This window comes from Nerophis ophidion, linkage group LG10 (assembly GCF_033978795.1).
Source record: "Nerophis ophidion isolate RoL-2023_Sa linkage group LG10, RoL_Noph_v1.0, whole genome shotgun sequence".
NCBI lineage: Eukaryota > Metazoa > Chordata > Actinopteri > Syngnathiformes > Syngnathidae > Nerophis > Nerophis ophidion.
The window spans coordinates 26,299,339-26,325,157 of record NC_084620.1 but is presented as its reverse complement, the minus strand read 5'-3'; the positions used below and the strand labels follow the sequence as shown (position 1 = coordinate 26,325,157).

Sequence of the window (25,819 nt, the reverse complement as noted above, 5' to 3'; positions counted from 1 at the left end):
CGCTTATTTATCGTGCTCCATTTGCTCACCCGTATTTTTGCTCAGCTTTAAATTGTAAATAATTATTATCTCTTTTAATGGTAACTTAAACAAAGAGTCGGTTGAGAGCGTTTTCTGCAGGGGAAAAAGTTTACTTCAGCTAATAAATCCAGCAGAGGGCGCTGTGTCACAAATCAATTCACTCAATTTCCAGGAGGAAGATGCTTTGACAAGAGGTGATGTTGAGTAACTGCATGTTTTGTCAGTACAATATTGTATTTTGTATGCCTTTAATTGTTTCTTAATGCCAAAAACTTTATGTAAAATGTGTTGGATATTTTTAAGCATATTCATCATATTTGTGGCCTGAATTAAAAAGTTAAAGTTAATGTACCAATGATTGTCACACACACACTAGGTGTCGCAAAATGATTCTCTGCATTTGACCCATCACCCTTGAGCACCCACTGGGAGGTGAGGGGAGTAGTGAGCAGCAGCGGTGGCCACTAAGCATCAGAGTACAAAACGACCAAAACTATCAATACTACAGTTACTATTAGCCACCAGATAACCAACCAATCCGAGCGCTTCAGTATCATGGCCACTGATTGGATCAGCGTCAGGCAGCATTACTATACTGGATAAAATAATTGTAAAGGTGACTAAAGGATTTTATTTCATGTCTACAGGGCTATCATTATTTTGAAAGACATGATCTAAAGACTGTGAACAAGTTTTTTTATTTGTATGCTGTAGCTATAACAATATTAGATTAAAAAAAAAAAATCACAACAGTTAGGCTCGGTACACAAAATGTTTCCCAAAGAATTGCAAGCAGGGGAAGTGTTGACGGTATGACATCATATTGTAATTTGCATAACATCTCATTTGCATATCTGACCATGTATATGGGATTTTAACTGAAGATTTTGGAAACAAAAAGTGAACAATTAGTTTCAAGAATAGTGTTTTTATTTTAGGTTTTTTTTACAGCGGTGTCCATTATTTTTTTCACCATTCTTCTTATTAGTCTTGGAATCTAATACCGACGTATAGCAGGGATATATATTATTATATGTGTATTATTGTGTTATGGTGCGGTATAGTTCTAATGGTTGATTTTTATATCTGTATGTCCTTTAGGTCTGGTGCTTACAGACTGATGGAATCTAACACTGTGCAAAATCTATCATTTTTACTGCACGGTATTGAACCGAATGTGCATTAATATGCACAGGCCCTTTCAAATAAACATAGACATATCAAGTTTTTTGCCACAACTTTTAGTGGACGCTGTTCAGGCGAGAGACACTTAAAGACATTATGGCAAAAACTTAATTTATTAGCTTAAATGTATATCGACAGGCTGAGCTGAAGTTCAGCTAGAGACTTTAACATTGGCAATAAAAAATAACAATAATAATAATATATAACTTATTTCTAACATTTGGGACCAAACTTAAGGGGAGCTCTAAAGGTTAAAAAATATACCCACAGTGTTAGGATTTTGAAAACGAAAAATATCACATGCGCATATTGCCCGTCCCCTTAAAAGGAGTGGGGTGGGGGGGTCGCCCTAATGTATAATGAAAACTTTAACCTTAGTCCTAACATAAATAATAAATATAAATCGTTTGAGGTGCTTACTATGAGGGCTGTCACACCGCTGCCTCTACACCTGGCTGTTATCTACCGCCCCCCAGGGCCCTATTCGGACTTTATCAATGAATTCTCAGAGTTCGTTGCTGATCTAGTGACGCACGCCGATAATATAATCATAATGGGGGACTTTAATATCCATATGAATACCCCATCGGACCCACCGTGCGTAGCGCTCCAGACTATAATTAATAGCTGTGGTCTTACACAAATAATAAATGAACCCACGCATCGCAACGGTAATACGATAGACCTAGTGCTTGTCAGGGGTATCACCGTTTCCAAAGTTACAATACTCCCGTATACTAAAGTATTGTCCGATCATTACCTTATAAAATTCGAGGTTCAGACGCATGTTCGTCAAACTAATAATAACAATAACTGCTATAGCAGCCGCAACATTAATACGGCCACAACGACAACTCTTGCTGACATACTGCCCTCGGTAATGGCACCATTCTCTAAGTATGTGGGCTCTATTGATAACCTCACTAACAACTTTAATGACGCCCTGCGCGAAACCATTGATAACATAGCACCGTTAAAGTTAAAAAAGGCTCCAAAAAAGCGTACCACGTGGTTTACAGAAGAAACTAGAGCTCAGAAATTATTATGTAGAAAGCTGGAACACAAATGACGCACGACTAAACTTCAGGTGCACCATCAAGCATGGAGTGATAGTTTAATAACTTATAAACGCATGCTTACCTTAGCTAAAGCTAAATATTACTCAAATCTCATCCACCGTAATAAAAACGATCCTAAATTTTTGTTTAGTACGGTAGCATCGCTAACCCAACAAAGGACCCCTTCCAGTAGCTCCACCCACTCAGCTGATGACTTTGTGCAATTCTTTAATAAGAAAATTGAAGTCATTAGAAAGGAAATTAAAGACAATGCGTCCCAGCTACAACTGGGTTCTATTAACACAGATACGACTGTATATACGGCGGATACTGCCCTCCAAAATAGTTTCTCTCGTTTTGAGGAAATAACATTTGAGGAATTGTTACAACGTGTAAATGGAATAAAACAAACAACATGTTTACTTGACCCTCTTCCTGGGAAACTTATCAAGGAGCTTTTTGTATTAATAGGTCCATCAGTGCTAAATATTATAAATGTATCACTTTCCTCGGGCACTGTTCCCCTAGCATTCAAAAAAGCGGTTATTCATCCTCTTCTTAAAAGACCTAACCTCGATCCTGACCTCATGGTAAACTACTGACCGGTGTCTCACCTTCCCTTTATTTCAAAAATCCTCAAAAAAATTGTTGCGGAGCAGTTAAATGAACACTTATCGTCTAACAATCTATGTGAAACCTTTCAATCCGGTTTCAGGGCAAATCACTCTACGGAGACAGCCCTCGCAAAAATGACTAATGATCTATTGCTAACGATGGATTCTGATGCATCATCTATGTTGCTGCTCCTCGATCTTAGCGCTGCTTTCGATACAGTCGATCATAATATTTTATTAGAACGTATCAAAACACGAATTGGTATGTCAGACTTAGCCCTGTCTTGGTTTAACTCTTATCTTACTGATAGGATGCAATGCGTCTCCCATGACAATGTGACCTCGGACTACGTTAAGTTAACGTGTGGAGTTCCCCAGGGTTCGGTCCTTGGCCCTGCACTCTTCAGCATCTACATGCTGCCGCATGGTGACATCATACGCAAATATGGTGTTAGCTTTCACTGTTATGCTGATGACACCCAACTCTACATGCCCCTAAAGCTGACCAACACGCCGGATTGTAGTTAGCTGGAGGCGTGTCTTAATGAAATTAAACAATGGATGTCCGCTAACTTTTTGCAACTCAACGCCAAAAAAAACGGAAATGCTGATTATCGGTCCTGCTAGAAACCGGGCTCTATTTAATAATACAACTTTAACATTTGACAACCAAACAATTAAACAAGACGACACGGTAAAGAATCTGGGTATTATCTTCGACCCAACTCTCTCCTTTGAGTCACACATTAAAAGCTTTACTAAAACAGCCTTCTTTCATCTCCGTAATATCGCTAAAATTCGCTCCATTCCGTCCACTAAAGACGCTGAGATCATTATCCATGCGTTTGTTACATCTCGCCTCGATTACTGTAACGTATTATTTTCGGGTCTCCCCATGTCTAGCATTAAAATATTACAGTTGGTACAAAACGCGGCTGCTAGACTTTTGACAAGAACAAGAAAGTTTGATCACATTACGCCTGTACTGGCTCACCTGCACTGGCTTCCTGTCCACTTAAGATGTGACTTTAAGGTTTTACTACTTACGTATAAAATACTACACGGTCTAGCTCCATCCTATCTAGCCGATTGTATTGTACCATATGTCCCGGCAAGAAATCTGCGTTCAAAGGACTCCGGCTTATTAGTGATTCCCAAAGCCCAAAAAAAGTCTGCAGGCTATAGAGCGTTTTCATTTCGGGCTCCAGTACTCTGGAATGCCCTCCCGGTAACAGTTCGAGATGCCACCTCAGTAGAAGCATTTAAGTCTCACCTTAAAACACATTTGTATACTCTAGCCTTTAAATAGACTCCCTTTTTAGACCAGTTGATCTGCCGTTTCTTTTCTTTTTCTCCTATGTCCCACTCTCCCTTGTGGAGGGGGTCCGGTCCGATCCGGTGGCCATGTACTGCTTGCCTGTGTATCGGGTGGGGACATCTCTGCGCTGCTGATCCACCTCCGCTTGGGATGTTTTCCTGCTGGCTCCGCTGTGAACGGGACTCTCGCTGCTGTGTTGGATCCGCTTTGGACTGGACTCTCGCGACTGTGTTGGATCCATTATGGATTGAACTTTCACAGTATCATGTTAGACCCGCTCGACATCCATTGCTTTCGTCCTCTCCAAGGTTCTCATAGTCATCATTGTCACCGACGTCCCACTGGGTCATCATTGTCACCGACGTCCCACTGGGTTGGAGTTTTCCTTGCCCTTATGTGGGCCTACCGAGGATGCCGTAGTGGTTTGTGTTGTGGTTTGTGCAGCCCTTTGAGACACTAGTGATTTAGGGCTATATAAGTAAACATTGATTGATTGATTGATCAAAACGGCCGATTTGATTTTTCACTTTGCTGCCCTCAGAGGTAAAAGTTTGGACATTCCTGGCGTAAGTCAACTTTTATTGAATAAAGTTAACAAAATATCATATTACTTAATGATAATCTTCAGTTCGTTTCTCCTTATTTGCAAAGTTCCATGACTAATTTTTAGACAGCAATCCGCCTACGACTAATCTGGACATCAGTGCCAACACATTTGTGCCTAGCACCACAATCTGCATCCATGTTCATGCATGATTCAACTCATGAGAATTCATGAGACAAAGGCGACATTTTTGTTTTGCCTTTGTGTTTAAGACTATAGTATTGTAAGGCCACACCATGTGTGAATGTATACTGCATATTGCTGCTAAACAAAAAAACCTTCTACGTCTTTTGTCCTATGTCCTAAGGTCCTATGTTCTTATTATTTCGTATATTTGTCAACAAGTCTCAGATGTTTAATAAGAATGTATGAAACGGTGTTTTTGAAAATCTAGGTTTGATGCTGGAATTTAGAAATGTTTTCAGTGTTTTTACAATAAGCCCTCTTGGGAAATCGTCACCGCATGTGTCTGTAGCTTTCATGCTAATGAGCTGTGAAAGCATGTATTTCTAAGAGGCACAATCGTGCACTTGATGCACTTTTCACATACAGTACATACTGTAACTCTGTCCAACCTGACTTTGACTCAGGATTTTGTGGATCGGTGGGGGGAATACTTCGAAGACCCCTTCAATCCCACCTATACATCTCCCTGTGAGGAAGCAGTGCCTCTGGAATCTGTGGTGGACTCTACTATTTCTGGAGCTGAAGTTGCCGAGGTAGTCAAAAGCTCCTCGGCATCAGGCCTTCGGGGTGGATGAGATCCGTACGGAGTTCCTTAAGGCTCTGGATGCTGTGGGGCTCTTGGTTAACAGGACTCTGCAACATTATATGGGCATCAGCGGCGGTGTCTCTGGACTGGCAGACCGGGGTGGTGAGTCCTCTATTTAAGAAGGGAAATCGTTTCTATCGTGGGATCACACTCCACAGCATTCCCGGTAAGGTCTATTCAGGTGTACTGAAAAAGAGGCTAATCCGGATAGTCGAACCTCTGATTCAGGAGGAGCAGTGTGGTTTTCATTCTGGTCGTGGAACTTTGTAACAGCTTTTTACTCTCAGCAAGATCCTCAAGGGGGCATGGGAGTTTGCCCAACCTGTCTAGATGTGTTTTGAGGACTCTGTGAAGGCATTTACTTTAATATATATGTTGTATGCAGTTAAGAAATAATTCATGAGAGAAGAAAGTGCACGCGTGCCTGTTGCCAAGTAAAGCGTGACATCAGCGAGGGCGTTCTAATTGCTTGTTATAGCCCAGTATTGGTAGTCTGTGTAGTGGAATATTTTTACTGATAGTTAATAAAGCACATGAACTTGTGTCAATGGCTGCGTCTCTCCTTGTGCAGAAATGTGGTATACTAGGATTATTATTGATGACGACTGTCACTTTACTGAATGTTCATTAGTCTCCCGTAGTAGTAGCAGCAGTAGCATGCGTGCGTGTCTGCCACATGCTACATGCTACAGTCAAATTGCTGGAATTTTAAAGCAATCTTGTAACATTACATAAAACGTATCGGTAAAGGCATTATAACGTACATAAAAGTAATTAATCAAATTACATGTTACTTATAAAACACTGGCGATACATAATAACAGCATATAGTTTTGTTTTGTGTAATGACGTTTTTACGAAAACTGCTCATGTCCATATTTTTTTTCTCTTTTTGACATCATGAAAACCTCACATGTCCTAACTGTCTTTTCTAAAAAGTGAGGCAGATATTTTGTTTTCGAGGGAGACATATTGCTGTTATCATTAAAAAGTAAATTTTGCATAATTTGGGACCTTTATCATATCTGAGGGTCAAAACTGTTGGCTGCCAAAATAAAAGTGTCAGTGCATTTGCATGTCGGCAGGGTGGTTGCAAATGAGGATAGTGGTTGTTGTTTTGACTTTGTTCTTAAATAGAAGTTTATCCATCACCCCCTTGTTATGTTTGTTTGATATAAAGTACTGTAGAGCACTTTATTTTGCTGAAAGTGTAAAAACATTTGCTAAAATATGGACTTTTGTCGAGGATAAAAAGAATTATTTATATTTACATTGTTTCTTTTGGAGAAATTTTCTTCAATGTACAAACTTTTCAATTCAACACCCTGTTCAAGAATCAATTAGTTTTTAAATCCACTGTGTTTTGAAAAATTGAGTGCATCAAATATGCTAAATCCTCCTGCTTATCATAAAAAAAAACATGAATTTCTCGACCATTACTTTACAAACAAGAAACAAAACAATATTTTTTTTTCAGTGATACTCTACAATAAAATATGAAAAACAACTAATAGTTACACAGATTCACCAATGTTAACTTCAGTACTGCAAAGAGCCTTTAAAGCATGAATAGAAGACTGCAGCCAGAGAGACCCTATCAGCATTAAAGGGCCGACAGGTTTGAATGGCGGTCCGTGTGTAGTAGATATGGAGGCCAGTGTGTGGGCGTCAAAGCGTAGGTGTGTGTACCTGAGAAATGCGGGCCCACGCTGACAGAACTACAAAGAAAACACTGCGGCAAACTTCAACTAGTTTTTATCAGTTCAGTCCAAGGGTTCAGTGGTGGTGGCCTTGCAGCTGGGTTGAGGAACTGATTTGGTGCGGATGTCTTGCTAACTTTTTAATTTAAGGACTTAGGGGGGTTCAAGTTAAAATCGTTTTGAAATATGTATATTTGTCCATGCATTTATGTAATTTGTGGCGTATGAGGTGAGTTAACCCCTTGCAATTCCTAGGCCTGGACCAAAAACAAAGTTTCCTGTATGTGATATTGTCACACACAAAATTGCTAAAAAACAATGGTATTGTCAGCATTGAAGTTTAAATTAATCTGTAATCCACCATCCGTCCGTCCATCTTGGCGGGGGCAGCAGCCTAAGCAGGGAAGCCCACACTTCCCTCTCCCCAACCACTTCGTCCAGCTCCTCCCGGGGGATCCCGAGGTGTTCCCAGGCCTGCCGGGAGAGATAGTCTTCCCAACATGTAATGGGTCTTCTCCGTGGCCCCCTACTGGTCGGACGTGCCCAAAACACCTCCCTAGGGAGGCATTTGGGTGGCATCCTGACCAGATGCCCAAACAACCTCATCTGGCTCCTCTCGTTGTGGAGGAGCAGCGGCTTTACTTTGAGCTCCTCCCGGATGACAGAGCTTCTTACCCTATCTCTGAGGGAGAGCCCCGCAACCCGGCGGAGGAAGCTCATTTTGGCGCTTGTATCTGTAATCATAATATATAATAATGCAAGTAACCCAATTAAACGCAATAAACTGTTATCATTAGCATCTTTTACCATTGCAAATGGAAGTTCAATAGCTTTTACCTATCCCAAACAAGTAAACAAACAATACAAATAAAATGGACTCTGAATCTCAATAAACATTAAACATTTTTAAAATGCAGTTTTTTTCCGTAGTTGGAAAAAATGGGTCCAGTGTTTTTTTCTTGATGTTCTTATCAATTTCCAACAAATTCTGCACGCTCGCTTATTTGATGAATTTCTCTTGCTCATTTTGTTTGAAGACGAAATATCCCCACACTTGGCTTTTCCATCATATCTATTCTTCCTCATTTTTTTTACCCTGCGGTGCTTCTCACTAGCGAGTAGTGACTCGGAAACTCTCTTGATGCATCTTATGTGCCGAAGCTAGTAAGTTAGCGGTCCTTTCTCCGAAACTGAGACAAAGATTGTGAACAAGGGGGTTCACATGTTCTGCTATTGAATAAATGAGGTCAGGTGCTGATAGCGATGCACGGAGTGAACGCTCTTGCACCAAAACCCTGTTACGTTGGCCATTGTCAGGTAAGTGTCTTACATACTGACCACAGCTTTATATTTTCATCATTTTTGTGCATATTTTCCACATATTCGGCTAGCCAAAATTCTATTAGCCACACAGTGCTACCAAAATAACAATGTGACTTACAAATTTTACATGTTTGACTGACTTTTGACCTCTCGTTCCACAGTTTTAGAATAAAGACTCATGATTTTTATGCTTGCCATTTGCCGTGAATGGAACATTTACAGATTACGAACATAGGGCTCAAAAGGGTATGTGATTTCGCAATACATTGTGGGACAGTTGTAGCCATTTTTGCCGGCCAAAGCTTTTGTTAACATGGCTGTACTGTACCTGCGGTATGGCGTGAGAGAGCAACAAACTCATACAAACTTTTTAAAATATCAAGGGACCATACCGAGACAAACTCTTCCCTATTCCAAACGCTTGCTATCACAAAAAAAAGGTTAAATCGGTCCAATTGATCCATATGAGCATGTCTAATGGACAAGAGATTTGAGTTAGCTGCCGTCACTGTCAAAGCCAATCTTGTCTATATTTCGCAGATGGAGTCAGTTTTTATGCCGCTGAAGAATTTCAGAATGCAAAGTCTGTTAGGGCTCATTGTCCTCCATTCAAATTGCACATAATCTACGGCTTTCATTTCTTATGTATTGAAGATGGAGTGAGGCTGCCCAGCTTCATTTCATTAGCAAGTTTCCCAGAAAAAAAACAAGCCCAGTAATAGTCTTAAATACTTTGATCACTGAGCTACTTCTCTGAAAATAATACTCATTTATTTTCCTGCTTACCCATGACTAGAAGTTAACAGACGACATGCTTTTTTCCCAAAATATCATACGTTGTTTGGAGCCTGCAGCTAGGATAGGATAGGATAGACTTTTATTCATCCCACAAATCAACTTACAAGTCTGTAAATGCCGTTAACACACCAGGTGATGGCGTTAAAAGTCATGTTTGATTGTGTCACGGCTGCTATCCAGGCTGTTCGTCGTCTCCTAATTAGCAAACTAACCCGAGTTCTTTGAATTTGCTTTCACTCTGGAAATGTAAAAAAATCTCACACAATTATTATTTTTTTTTCCATAAGCGATCATGACAACAATTACGGCATTTTATGATGCATGGTACGTGCCATGTTTTGAACTTGGAGAAGAAAACTTTAGCACAGATTCTTGCATTCAGTCATGTAAATAAGCTACTCAGAGACCCGCAAGACCCACAGGGCATTGGGTTTACGATGTCACACTTTCCAGCCCTCTTGTAAAATAAAGCTGCCGCGTTGAGGCCCACAAAACCTACAGACCAGAACAGCGAGGACAACGTATACATGTGTGAGTGGACTTGAGTGAACATGCAAACAGTCCATCCCCGCACACCCTTCCTGGTGGCACCTCCGGCTCCATTTCCTAGCGCTATCAATCATGTCTGTCACATGGCTGCTGATAAACACTGAGGCCTTCAAGCTGTCACAAGCATTATTTCAGTTTTCCTGTGCTCAGAGTAGGAGAGTAAACATTTTCTTTAACTGATAACATTAAGGGAAGGGGGTGGGGGGTCTTCTTAGACAAATTCACACTGCTAGAAAAGCACACAGAGGAAAGCCAGGCCTATCTCTCAATAGCAAGGAATCTTTAAAAAAAACACAACTGAATCAAAACGGTGATCCGGATCACCCCCAAAATCTTATAACTTGTTACTTATCCCTTTTATGACATTTCCTGAAGATTAAATTAAAATACTCCTATTATTTTCTGAGTTATATTGCTAATTACCAAATAGACAGATATACAAACCTCAGCAAATAGATAAACTCTTGGTGGAGGTAATTAATCAAAGGATAAATTAAATTGAGATGTCCTTGTGTATTTCTTCCTCTATCGCTTCCTGCAGAGGGGTTACAAATACACGACGTGAACCTTCTTGTCAGTCATCCACTCGCTTAGTACCTGTGGGTGGAGGCGGGGCCAGACTTTTGGCATACAGAGTAGAAGTGAGGCGGTTTCCAAAAAAAACTAAACCGGTGTGTTGTTCGGATCATGGTTTTTCTTTTTCTTTGTGTTACTAATGAGTTTGGATGGGTCCAGATTGGTCCAGATGCCATTAAGGACAGAGTGGACATGTCCCCCACAGATTCAATGAGAAACCGATCTGTGTCCATACTTACCCTAAAGAGAGGATCAATGTTTTGTTATTTTTAGACTAATATAAATTACAGTGCACGCAGAGTACGGCGTCCGCATGCAATGCCAGTGTCGCATTCAAGGTCTACACAAATATCAGAATTTTACTAAGGGTCTCAAAGAGGAACTGGTAACTGCCGTAGGAGAATGCATGCCAACAACAGAAATTACATTTCAAAACTTTGAACAAGTTAAATTCCTTGAAATAATTGATGACTTACCCATTTCCTGGGTCGCCCCCTTGGTCTTTTCTCCCCGGTTGCTTCAGCTTTCTGTAAACACAAAGACGGAGAACACTTTTTAAGGAACACCATAAGATGCGCTAAAAGTGGTAAAGAATGTGTCATATCAGCGCACATTCAAATTTGTTTTCCATGTCGATGCAAAGGTCTAAGATTTCTGGAGGTTATTGCGAATTAAAGCATTTTAATAATTTGCAATATAATTTTTCCACATTTATCAATGGATTCAACTCATTACAACATCAAAACGTTCAGCTCATTCCACAAAATTCACATATTATCCATCATTTCACATTTTCTGCGACAACATTCTAGTAAAAATTACTAGGGGTTTTTTCAGGCTTTGTTCACACTGCAGAATATGATTTCCAAATCTTGAATTTACAGTAAGGTTTCAGAAAAAAATCCACTAGCTTGACAATTTTAGATGAAAACTAAAACTAAAATACATGTTGCAATCAAACAGGTGGTGTGTAATGAGTATGATACTTACAGTTTAGACACTTTGTAGGTCTCAACAAAAGAAAAGACTGGCACGTTAAATGAATGGCAAAAACTACAACCTGACTAAGACAACACACTATACACCACTGCCATCTAATGTCTTCGAATTGCAACTGCATGCAAAATCTACTATATAATACAAACCCGGTTTCCATATGAGTTGGGAAATTGTGTTAGATGTCAATATAAACAGAATACAATGATTTGCAAATCCTTTTCAACCCATATTCAGTTGAATATGCTACAAAGACAACATATTTGATGTTCAAACTGATAAACATTTTTATTTGTGCAAATAATCATTAACTTTAGAATGTGATGCCTGCAACACGTGACAAAGAAGTTGGGAAAGGTGGCAATAAATACTGAGTGATAAAGTTGAGGAATGCTCATCAAACACTTATTTGGAACATCCCACTGGTGTGCAGGCTAATTGGGAACAAGTGGGTGCCATGATTGGGTATAAAAGCAGCTTCCCAAAAAATGTTAAGTCTTTCACAAGAAAGGATGGGGCGAGGTACACCCTTCAGTCCACAACTGCGTGAGCAAATAGTCAAACAGTTTGAGAACAACATTTCTCAAAAAGCAGTTGCAAGAAATTTAGGGATTTCAACCTGTACGGTCCATAATATCATCAAAAGGTTCAGAAAATCTGGAGAAATCACTCCACGTCAGCGGCATGGCTGGAACCAACATTGAATGACCGTGACCTTCGATCCCTCAGACGGCACTGTATCAAAAACAAACATCAATCTCTAAAGGGTATCACCACATTGGCTCAGGAACACTTCAGAAAACCACTGTCACTAAATACAGTTTGTCGCTACAACTGTAAGTGCAAGTTAAAGCTCTACTATGCACAGCGAAAGCCATTTATCAACAACATCCAGAAACACCGCCGGCTTTTCTGGGCCCGAGATCATCTAAGATGGACTGATGCAAAGTGGAAAAGTGTTCTGTGGTATGACGAGTCCACATTTCAAATTGTTTTTGGAAATATTAGACATTGTGTCATCCAGACCAAAGGGGAAGCGAACCATCCAGACTGTTATCGACGCAAAGTTCAAAAGCCAGCATCTGTGATGGTATGGGGGTGCATTAGTGCCCAAGTCATGGATACCTTACACATCTGTGAAGACACCATTAATGCTGAAAGGTACATACAGGTTTTTGAACAACATATGCTGCCATCCAAGCGCCGTCTTTTTCATGGACGCCCTTGCTTATTTCAGTAAGACAATGCCAAGCCACATACAGCACGTGTTACAACAGCGTGGCTTCGTAAAAAAAAAAAGACTGCGGGTACTTTCCTGGACCGCCTGCAGTCCAGACCTGTCTCCCATCGAAAATGTGTGGCGCATTATGAAGCGTAAAATACGACAGCGGAGACCCCGGACTGCTGAACGACTGAAGATCTACATAAAACCAGAATGGGAAAGAATTCCACTTTCAAAGCTTCAACAATTAGTTTCCTCAGTTCCCAAACATTTATTGAGTGTTGTTAAAAGAAAAGGTGATGTAACACAGTAGTGAACATGCCCTTTCCCAACTACTTTGGCACGTGTTGCAGCCATGAAATTCTAAGTTAATTATTATTTGCAAAAAATTATGAGTTTGAACATCAAATATCTTGTCTTTGTAGTGCATTCAATTGAATATGGGTTGAAAAGGATTTGCAAATCATTGTATTCGGTTTATATTTACATCTAACACAATTTCCCAACTCAAATGGAAACGGGGTTTGTACAATCAAATGAGACTCAGTTTCACAATTATCATATTCCTCAACCAAATAAAAAGATTCCATTATGAAAGTATTGATATGACATTTGGTTTCCTAATGGTTCCCAAATATTCTCAGTTTACCCCAAATTTGTAATTTTTCATAAAATGTCCCTCGATCTTAGAACTTTTAAAAAATTACTCTCTTTTCTGCTCTGCCCCCCTCTCCTGCGTGGAGAGGTTATCAGGTCGCCACATATCATTTCCCACAGAGGAGGTGCTAGATGTTTCTGGAAATGAGAAAGTTAACGCAAAAGACAGCCTCTAAACACTGTACATTATTATATTAGTTCATAAAACTACTGTATTTGTGTGTAGTACATTCCATTCTATTTCTTCTCTAAAAAGTGTTTTTTTTTTTTTAAAGGTCATGTTATATGTTAACACTGTGGTATTTTTTTAGGGAGCTATAAAATAATTAAAATTTTAATTTAAATGAATTTCATTTAACATAAGAGTGTTTTGAATGGAACCAATTGAGCTTGTAAGTTGAGGTACTATTGTAGTATAAATACCTTATGATTATTTTAACAATACATTTTAAACAATTGTGTTGTGTTATTAAAACAATAATAATGTGTAATGCCAGCCTGGGCAATTATTGTGTGGGTTAAAAGAATAATTTCCTATTTAAATAATTACTAGAAAAAATGACAAACCCTGCAAAGCTATTTCAAAAGATAGTAGTATTTTTTGTGTTAGTGACTTATCTAATCACTCATCACAATACGGGCAGACTCATCTGCTTGGGACGCTGCATTTTTAATGGGGACATTTGATGTGGGAAAGACAACACGGTATTCAATTAATCATCAGTGCGTACTGTGTATTATATGCCTGAGCAGAAAAACATTGTGAGCGAATATCGAAATTTACCCAGCAACATATTTATGGGTGTCTGGAACAGATTAAATGGACTCCCATTATTTCCCATTGGAAAAGTTGCTTTGGTTTTCATACAATATTGAGCTTACCTGATCTTTTGAATGCAGAAATTCCACTGTTTTGCATTTGAGGTCATAAACATTTGAATAACCTCTTATTTAGTTACATAAATATAAGCAATATATTGGATTGTCAATCAAAAATATGACAAGAAGCAGATGTTTGTGTCATTCAAGTGTCGGAACTCCTCACCTTCTGCGCTGCCTTTGAAGGCCCCTTGTTCTTACTTCCTTTGGGGCGTCCCCTTGGGCGCTTGGGGACAGGCTCTCCACTGGGCTCCTAAATGGAAGAGGAGGGCATGGCATGGGTGTGGAGAACAGAAAACAGAACGTTGGTATGTCACCTCTTTTTCTCACTATATGCCCATAAACACACAGGGCAATCCCGCTTTTCAAGTATGTGCCCAAGCACATACTATCCTTCTGCGCTTTTCAAAACAAAGCCTGTTCCAATAAGAACCACATGCATTGCAAACATCCAGACCCTGCAGCCAAGCTGAATCCTGTGGAATCTGTGCAAAACACTGGGCGGGAAAGCGACCCAGCACTGAATCACATCTCTTTCAAACACATGTAACCACTTTCACGTCACGCTGTCTGGGACTCCACTCATGGAAGTTGGCCATTAAATGTCCCAGACTGGAAATATGCATAACTCTTTTTACATACATAAACATGGAGCCTGGTTGACGATACTGCAACTGTTGTCCTACTGAACTAGGCTACTAAACAGATTGGCAATGCTATTTATCAGTGGTTGTCAAACCACCTCGGAAAAAACGTGGCACTCCAAGTACCACCATAATGACCAACATTAAATACAGTAGGCCTAAGTATTCATTAAAAACAAGGCAGAGGTTTTATTTAATAAGCATATTTAACATTTTTGACCACTGTCACAATACACACAGTTTCAACAGCAACACTGTGTTTGAATATAAGAAATCAAAACACTGTACTTTAATCAAGACATTAATTGGTGTACCACTATATATGGAGCCTGCATACCACTTGTGGCACACGTACCAGTTTGAGAAGCCTGCTGTATATAATGAATCCAACAATATTAACATTAAAAAAACACACAACCAAAATATATAACAGAAAAAAATATATTTATATATTGATCCTATTAGATTGTGATTAGGCAGATACTGCTCCTACCACTGATATTAATATTTATATCCATCCGCCCATGACTCACATAGACTGGGGTGCCCAAACCTTTTCCAAAAAAAAAACAAGTAGAGAAAAAATAAAGGAAGTGTGTGGCCACTTAGATATATGTTTTGCGTCAAAAAGCTAAAACCACTGCTATGTACAGTAAGTACATTTTTTACAAAGTTATCTGACCAAAACATCCTAGTTTGGTGTTGTAGGTGACCATGGCCCCTGGCTAATTTGGGGCCAAAAACAGACTTTTTATTTTGAGGTACCCATTACAAAAAAAAAAAAATGTGTGTATTATTTTGAAATGATTTTCATACTTTTTTTTAATTCACACTTGAATTTAATTTGATTTATGTTTTGAACGAAAACAAATTCATGAGAAACTTATTGTTTATTTTTTTTGTGTGTGTTTGCAAAATAAATGTAACGTAAGTGAAACATAAATTTCCAACCCTTCCTGAGGGGACTCCAACAAGACCAGCATTAAGCAGCACACCACAACAGAACATTTAAGGGGACATTTGCCGTTATATTCTATACAGTGAAAAAGCAGCGACGGGCTAAAAAAAAACTAAAAACATCCATCCATCCATATTCTACCGCTTGTCCCTTTTGGGGTGGCGGGGGGTGCTGGAGCCTCGCTTAGCTGCATTCGGGCGGGAGGCGGGTAACATATTTTTGAAAATATCCATTGCTTTCCTCCTCTCCAAGGTTCTCATAGTCATCATTGTCACCGACGTCCCACTGGGTGTGAGTTTTCCTTGCCCTTATGTGGGCCTACCGAGGATGTCGTAGTGGTTTGTGCAGCCCTTTGAGACACTAGTGATTTAGGGCTATATAAGTAAACAGTGATTGATTGATTGATTGAAAATTTTACTAACACATCCCCAGCCAGAATTCCATCCCAGGAATACTTTGTCGTTGTGACTTGTGCAGCCCTTTGAGACATTTTTGATTAACGGCTATATAAATAAACTTTGATTGATTGATTGATTGATTGATTGATTTACTTTTTACCAGCCAGTAAAAGTTCATATAAAGTGCCATGTCATTCATTACTTTTTCCAATTCAATTTTAAAACATTTTCCATGAAAACATTGTTAGTGCAAATTAACAGGTTTAACATTAGTAAAACCTGCATGTGAATAAGATTCTAGCACATCTCCACCTATGTTTTGATCCCAGTACACCTGTTTAACAGTACTGCCGCTGTGCGCCACCAGGGACAATACGGTACACATCCATCCATCCATCCATTTTCTACCGCTTGTCCCTTTTGGGGTTGCAGGGGGTGCTGGAGACACATATCGGGAGATATTTGCCATTACATTATTTTCAATGACGGAGCAGGAAGTGGTTAGGAATATGTTTCCGGTAAAATGTCATGTGACGCACCCTGTTATTCATGACTTATCATTTTACATGTGCACTATTAGGTTACAAAGTGTGGTATCTAAAAACATGATCTGATAGCTCAGTTACAGCTCATTTTTATTACCTATTCTCAGCAGTGTGCCGTTAGGGCCAGCAATGCCTTCTCTGCTGGCCTAACATAACCAGAATTCATGATCATAATTAAAGATAACATTATTTGTTAATTTACTTTCCCTAAATATCTAAAATTATCAATATTCTTTCCATGTCATTTTATGCACGTTACAGTGCTGTTGTTTTTATTTTTAGTTTGTATCCAATCAGAATTCAGCAAGCTTATGTTGCCATGATGTACCAAATCTGCCAGAAGTCTTCAGAATCAACAATGCAGGCGTCCGTGCACTTTAAGTGAACGTGGACATACAGTTGATATACAGTTGTGATTGCCAATCAGATCACGAGTTGTTGACAGTTAGGCCTTCTAGATGGCCTCACGTTGAACGTGAAATTTATGCGTCCCGTGATTGGATACCTACCAGGATCGTTAGCGGATGAATTTGAGAACACATTGAGTTGAGAGACAGTTGCGATAGCCAATCAGATCGCAAGTTGTTGACAGTAGCTGTTCTGTTACAACTAAGAGTTGTAAACTCTTGTTGTTAAAGTGCGTCATGCTTGTCATTTAATTAACATTGTTACATGTGTATTTGTCGCCATCATGTGTATCAGGGCAGTTAATGTATCTTTGAAAAGTGTGTACTTTGAATCAAACATAAGCCAAGCAGAAAATGTTACGGTATATGTTTTAATTGCTGATGCCTTTTAATTGATTTTTTAAAATACGGCAGAAAAAAAAAACGTTTGTATACTGTTAATATGATTCAATGCACAGTGGGGTGTAAATCAATCAATCAATCAATCAATGTTTACTTATATAGCCCTAAATCACTAGTGTCTCAAAGGGCTGAAATGTGTTCCTGTATAGTATTTCTCCAGCAATTATCATCAATTATGGTATTTTGAGAGGTAATCATTGAAATCGGAGATCACTGAAGGCCTAGGTGGCAAACGCACGGCCCGCCACTGCCTATTCTATGTTATATGTGTTTTATGTTGCACGGTTGAACCAAGAAAGATTCCAAGTTTGTGAAACCATTTTGAAACAATGGCAATAAAACAATTATGGTATTTTGAGAGGTAATCAATGAAGTCTGAGATAACTGACGGCCTAGGTGGCAAACGCACGGCCCGCCACTGCCTATTCTATGTTATATGTGTTTTATGTTGCACGGTTTTACCAAGAAAAATTCCAAATTTGTGAAACCATTCTCAAACAATGGAAATAAAATAATTATGGTATTTTGAGAGGTAATCAATGAAGTCTGAGATAACTGACGGCCTCAGTGGGAAACGCATGGCCCGCCACCGCCTATTCTGTGTTATATGTGTTTTATGTTGCACGATTGTACCAAGAAAAAATCCTAGTTTGTGAAACCGTTGTCAAACAATGGCAATAAAACAATTATGTTATTTTGAGAGGTAATCAATGAAGTCGGAGATCACTGAAGGCCTCGGTGGGAAACGCATGGCCCGCCACGGCCTATTCTGTGTTATATGTGTTTTAAAAATTCCTATTTTTTGAACCCGTTCTCATACAATGGCAAAAAAAAAAGTATTCTGATATCTAATGGTGTATCTTATTAGCTTTATTTTTCAGATGGGTCAAGGGGCCATAAAAAAAAAACGAGCTGTGGCCCAGAAATGGCACCCGGGCTGCACTTTGGTAACTTCTGTCATAGGGGGAAAGATGACATTCAGTCCATGTAAAGTAAAGATAGATTAGTCAAATTGTTCAATAAGGAACCTTACCTAATTTCATTATAGAGTTTACAACTTTCTCTGAGAATAAAATTCGATGTTATTGTGACAAAGTTGATGTACAAACTAACCTTTTTGATCTTCCTGGGTCTCCCCGGCCTCCTCTTCTGGGGCTCCGCGGCCCCTGCGGGCTCCTGGGAGCTCTCGCCGGCCTCGTCCCCGCGTCCACTCATGGTTCCGCTCCTGAGGCTCCTCGCTTTAATCCACCCACACACTAAAGTGTTTTTAATGTCTGTTTTGACAAGATTTTCTTATCCACCAGGGCAGGAAGGGGGTCAAGTTTTTTTACAAGCACGCCTGGTGGAGCAGCGAGAGGTCACGGCGTAGAAGCCGAGGACAGCGAGAGCTTGGAGTCCGCGACGCCGGAGGAGCAGCGACTCAACTCGGCTACAACGTACTGCGCGGCGCAGGGCGACACAGCTCGGAAGCGTGGGCATAACCACTAGCATACACTGTCCACTCTGAAAAAGCAGAGAGAGGTGGGAGTGAACGGCTCGATTCAACAGTCGACAACAACGATAACAAAGACAGTGTCGATACGTGCGTGATAAGAGCGATATTTTTCTTGTATGTATATTTTTTTATATATGGGCTATGGCAGTGGTTCTCAACCTTTTTTTAGTGTACCCCATTAAACATTTTTTTAATTCAAGTACCCCCTAATCAGAGCAAAGCATTTTGGTTGAAAAAAAGAGATAAAGAAGTAAAATACAGCACTATGTCATTAGTTTCTGATTTATAAAATTGTATACCATTGCAAAATGTTGCTCATTTGTAGTGGTATTTCTTGAACTATTTGGAAAAAAAGATATAAAAATAACTAAAATGTTGTTGAAAAATAAACAAGTGTCTCAATTATAAATAAAGATGTATACACATAGAAGTAATCATCAATTTAAAGTGGCCTCTTTGAGAATTGTAATAGAGATCCATCTGGATTCATGAAATTAATTGTAAACATTTCTTCACAAAAAAAAGAAATCTTTAACATCAATATTTATGGAACGTGTCCACAAAAAAATCTAGCTGTCAAGCTGCATTGTTGTATTTTTTTTCACAGTTTATGAACTTAATGAAATGCATATGTTGTTGAAGTAATATTCAATTATCATATTTATAAAGGATTTTTGAATTGCTATTATTTTTAGAATATTTTTTAAAAATTTCACGTACCCCGTGGAATACCTTCAAGTACCCCCAGGGGTACGTGTACCCCCATTTGAGAACCACTGGGCTATGGGATACATTGTTGTTATACAGACTAATTATCAAAATCGGTGGATTACAATCATGTATTTTTCATTCCCAAAAAATTATTTTAACAAAATAAAGTCATATTATGAAGGGTGGGGGCATAAGATTAACAGGAAAAAAGGTGAGTATATATTTTTTTAATGTTGTAATCTTACTTGCAGTTTGCAAAAATGATTCTACCAAAAACGCTACTTGAAATTTATTAGAATAAATTAATATTATTATGAGGAAGAAACATTATATTTTAGGAGAAAAAAACACGATTAAAAAAATTCACAAAACAATGGAATGTAATTATTTTTAATGTATAATATATCACTTTGATGTATGATGCATGCCATGAAAAAGTCGTATTAAATATGAAGAAATTAATATTGTTTTTTAAATATTACTGTGAGGAAAAAAACATATTTTATGGAAAAAAAATTGGAAAAAAACACAACTGAAGTAATTCACAAAACAATGTAATGCAAATATGTTTCCAGTATTTATTAATTTTTAATGTATAATATATCACTTTGATATATTATTTATAGCATGAAAAATGTAATATTTTAAATTAATATTTTTTTAATACCATTGTGAGGAAAAAATATATTTAAAAAAAAAAAACTATTAAAGAAATTCACTAAACATCCATCAATTTTTTACCGCGTGTCCCTTTTGGGGTCGCGAGGGGTGCTGGAGCCTCTCTCAGCTGCATTCGGGCGGAAGGCGTAAATATTTTTCAAGTATTTCGTTTTTTTTAAACGTGTAATACATCACTTTGATATGTTTTTCATGCCATGAAAAAAGTCATATTAAAAATGAAGAAATGTATATTGTTATTTTAATATTATAGTTAGGAAAAAATATGCTATTTTATGAGGAGCAAAATACACAATATTAAGAGAATAAAATGTGAATATATCTTTTTTTAAAGCTTGTAATTTTACTTAATATTGCTTGGATTTACATTACGTCCGGCTCATTAAATGTGTATGGCGGTCAAGCTAGCTCTGTTCTCAATGGTTGAGGCGCTACTTAGCCTTTCTCGAAAATAATAACCGTTCAATTTGTGAAAAGGATAAATGTTTCTATAGAGTTTCTCGAGAGGTAATCAAGAAGAGCGGAAGAGTGCAAGATTTTCTGAAAGGTGACGAGAAAAGTGGCACACACTCCACTCCAAGGGAGAAGAGTCAAAGTACTTTTTAATGCCTTATTCGGTATGGCCTTTCTAAACCCTAACCCTCTAACACTGGCCGTAACCCAAACCCTTTTAAATTAAGTCTTTGTTACTTAGGATATGTTCCCCATATTATAGTGTTACCAAAAACATATAACTTTGTCTTGAATTTGAAAAAAAAACATTTTATTTTTCACTAAAGAAGGGTTCGGTGAATGTGCTTATGAAACTGGTAGGGTTTGGTACTTCCAACAAGGTTAAGAACCACTGCACTACAAAGACAACATATTTGATGTTCAAACTCATAAACCTTTTTTTTTTTTGCAATTAATACTTAGCTTAGAATTTAATGGCTGCAACACGTGCCAAAGTAGTTGGGAAAGGACATGTTCACCACTGCGTTACATCACTTTTTCTTTTAACAACACTCAATAACCTTTTGGGAACTGAGGGAACTAATTGTTCAAGCTTTGAAAGTGGAATTTTTTCCCATTCTTGTTTTAAGTAGAGCTTCATTCGTTCAACAGTCCGGGTTCTCCGCTGTCGTATTTCATAATGCGCCACACATTTTCCATGGGAGACAGGTCTGGACTGCAGGCGGGCCAGGAAAGTACCCACACTCTTTTTTTATGCAGCCACGCTGTTGTAACCCTTGTCTTGCTGATATAAGCGGGGGCGTCCATGATAACGTTGCTTGGATGACAACATATGTTGCTCCAAAACCTGTATGGAACTTTCAGTATTAATGGTGCCTTTACAGATGTGTAAGTTACCCATGCTTTGGGCACTAATAAACCCCCATACCATCACAAATGCTGGCTTTTGAACTTTGCGCCTTTAAGAATCCGAGTGGTTATTTTCCTCTTTGTTCTGGAGGACACCACGTCCTCTGTTTCCAAATATAATTTGAAATGTGGACTCGTCAGACCACAGAACACTTTTCCACTTTGCATCAGTCCATTTTAGATGATCTTGGGCCCAGCAAAGCCGGCGGCGTTGGTATTGTTGATAAATGGCTTTCGCTTTGCATAGCAGAGTTTTAACTTGCACTTACAGCTATAGCGACCAACTGTAGTTACTAACAGTGGTTTTATGAAGTGTTCCTGAGCCCATGTGGCGATATCCTTTACACACTGATGTCTGTTTTTGATGCAGTACCGCCTGACGGATCAAAAGTCCGTAATATCGTCGCTTACGTGCAGTGATTTTTCCGGATTCTCTGAACTTTTTGATGATTTTACGGACCGTAGATGGTAAAATCCCTACATTCCTTGCAATAGCTCGTTGAGAAATGTTGTTCTAAAACTGTTCGACAATTTGCTTACAAAGTGGTGACCCTCACCCCATCTTTGTTTGTGAATTACTTAGCATTTCATGGAAGCTGCTTTTATACCCAATCATGGCACCCACCTGTTCCCAATTAGCCTGCACACCTGTGGGATGTTCCATATAAGTGTTTGATGAGCATTCCTCAACTTTATCAGTATTTATTGTCACCTTTCCCAACTTCTTTGTCACGTGTTGCTGGCATCAAATTTTAAAGTTAATGATTATTTGCAGAAAAAAATTAAGTTGATCAATTTGAACATCAAATATGTTGTCTTTGTAGCATATTCAACTGAATATGGGCTGAAAAGGATTTGCAAATTATTGTATTCCGTTTATATTTACATCTAACACAATTTCCCAACTCATATGGAAACGGGGTTTGTAGATCCACTATGGACTGGACTCTCACTATTATTTTGGATCCAGTATGGACTGGACTCTCACTATTATTTTAGATCCACTATGGACTGGACTCTCACAATATTATGCTAGATCCACTCGACATCCATTGCACCGATCGCACAGGGGGGGTCCCCACATCTGCAGTCCCCTCCAAGGTTTCTCATTGTTATCCCATTGGGTTGAGTTTTTGATGTGGGATTTGAGCCGAGGATGTCGTTGTGGCTTGTGCAGCCCTTTGAGACACTCGTGATGTAGGGCTATATAAGTAAACATTGATTGATTGATTGAATCTGTTAAATGGATATGTCAGTTTTCGGGTGCTTGTCGTCGATGTTTGTTTCCATGGATGCGTCCTCGCAATACACATGACTTATTGAATGTAACCTTACCCAAGCAAAAACTATGCATATTTAGTCCTGATCTCAGTTTTACCCTGCTACACACAAATAAGTTGAAGACCTCCGTGCTTTTTCAAGTTTTCATCTGTTTTGTGGTGAAGAATGATGTCTGGAGCACAAGATAGTTTGATATGTCTGGGAACTCCCCTGACGGCTTATCCTTGATATCACTTGAAAAAAACTTTTTTTTTTTTATAAAGTACAGGTATCTATTTTTTACTCATATCTGCTTTTTACATGAAGATCTAGGCCACTTGCGTTCTCTGAGAGTTTGCTCCCTGCTCGCTGCACAACAGCCATCTTGGCTTGGTTGACCACCAAGGTTTTTTCACTTCTGGGAAGAAGTCACGTGACAAACTACAAGCAACAGGCAAAAATATTAATGTATTGTTATTATAATTTATATATTACTATGATATGTTAATTATACCATGACAATAAAGTCAGTGGATTACAAAAAAATCATTTTCACTAGAAAGTAGTTATTTTGTTACAATATTGTAATATTGCTATGAGGAAAAAAACCTACTTGCTTTTTTTGCCCCTCACTTACCCCCTTCAGAAAAACAAGGAATACAATATTTTTTATTTTGGCAGCATTGTTTTAATCTTGTATGTAATAAAAGAGAATATCTTAGTGTTTTGTTGCAAATGTGAAATTGCCTCACATTTGGATTGATTGGTTGATTGAAACTTTTATTAGTAGATTGCACAGTACAGTACATATTCCCTACAATTGACCACTAAATGGTAACACCCGAAAGAGTTTTTCAGCTTGTTTAAGTTTGGGTCCACGTTAATCAATTCATGGTAATATACATTATTGTGTATACTGGTCACAAACAAGTTTGTCGATACAAATATTAGTTTTGTGTTTGCTTTTTTATGGGGGGGGGATAATCATAGTCAATAAATTAAATGCAAAAGTCACAAAATCATTCAGTGATCTGAATAATTTCAGATAAAAATATATTGATATCGGCAATACTGGCTATGTATTTACTTAATATCGGATGGATAACAACATGTTAGCAGTATCGGCCACCTCTACAGTGGGTATGAAAAAAAAGAGGGGGTAAAACAGAATGAAAGAAATCACCTCTCCAGTGAGTGGACACACACACACACACACACACACATACATACACGCACACGCATGCACATACACACACACACACACACACACACACACACACACACACACAGGCAAAAGGAGGAGGGAGTTCTGGACTGGTTCCAGAAAAAACACAGGAGACTGAACCCTGGCGGCAGGCCAGACATGACAGACCGCATTTATGAATTAAATTCACATTTTCACACGTTTCAATGGAATTCACTGCTGCCATTGAGAGGAAAGTTCCTTCTCAATGGTAGGTTGATGCTGGCGACTATCATATCTATATATAACTGGCCAAATATAGATGTCTTATAACTTGAGATGTGTGATCGTAGAGGATAAAAATGTATCCCGCGAGACATCCTCAAATAATGTACAGTGTGTAGAATGGCGGATAATAACATATTTTGGACATTGTGTGTACTGTGCATATTTTCTTTATTATGTTTTCATATTATATTTTTTATTCTTGCATGTTTTGACTACAAAGACCTTATAACTTTCATCTGTGTGCAAATCTCCAATGGTGACTAACATTCTTTAAAAAATTGTATAAATGCGTGCATTTTGTTTGTTGCTGTGGTAGAATTCAGCTAATATTGCCATGCTTTTATTTTGAAGCTTATTTTGCACTGCATAGGAAGAAGTCCCTACGTGCACGATTTAATGGTTTAATCCAAATGTGTGTTTGTTTTTTGTGTATACAGAGCAAAAAGTGCAAGGTGTAACGATATATCAACTATTTTTCCGCTCAAACGGTACAATTGTCCTCTGGTGTGGCTCAGAGCGACTTCCTAATTGTCTACTGCACTAAGCCTTCTGGGTAATGTAGTACATTAAACATATACTTCCTAGTCTACGTGCATTCATAGATTCCTTTTTACATTTTTATCCAGGCTAAGGTAACAAAGAGCCGATTTTAATTTGCAATGCTGACCTAGCAAAGAGGCAGCAATTACATGCTTGAGATGTTGAAGTGTGATGATAATCTCTCATCCTCTTTCACTTACTTAAAAAAAAAAAAATCACTGCTATGATCGCTCTCGACAGCTCACTAATATGTTTAACGTTTGGAGGTAAATGTGTTGGAACATTAATGAATGTTTAAGATCGACAAACATTTTTCAAGTGTAAAATAAAAACTGAAAATGTCTGCAATTTGTGGATTGACTGCAGTCAATCAGGAATCCTTTGTTGCTGTTTCTTGCTGTAATTATAATCATTATAAACATTATAGCCATTTGACAATGAGCTCTGACTATGTGCTTACCCAACAGGCACAAGACATTGATATAATGTCGATTGTATGTACATGTCCTTTAAAACTGACTTTGCAAAATAGTTGTATTTGTAACTTGAGACAACATTGATTACCAATGTTAGATTCACGTTGTTGGTCGGGAAATGACCAACATTTAGAGTTAAAATCAACGTCACAACCTGACATTGAATAAGCATTGTCAAAAAGCATGTTGCTTCAACGTTG

General features: G+C 38.5%; 1 protein-coding gene across 1 annotated transcript in view; it reads right to left on the bottom strand.

The window, feature by feature from the left end:
* The window catches only part of hmga2 (high mobility group AT-hook 2), a 52,414-nt gene extending 33,277 nt beyond the window's left edge, over positions 1–19,137 (bottom strand). Inside the window, exons 1-3 of the mRNA XM_061911890.1 lie at positions 18,740–19,137; positions 14,439–14,525; positions 10,995–11,045 (exon numbers count right to left, since the gene is read on the bottom strand). Of these exons, the coding sequence (XP_061767874.1) occupies positions 10,995–11,045; positions 14,439–14,525; positions 18,740–18,841 (240 nt within the window). The 5' untranslated portion in view covers positions 18,842–19,137. The remainder of the gene's footprint in view (positions 1–10,994; positions 11,046–14,438; positions 14,526–18,739) is intronic.
* Between the last annotated feature and the right edge of the window lie 6,682 nt (positions 19,138–25,819).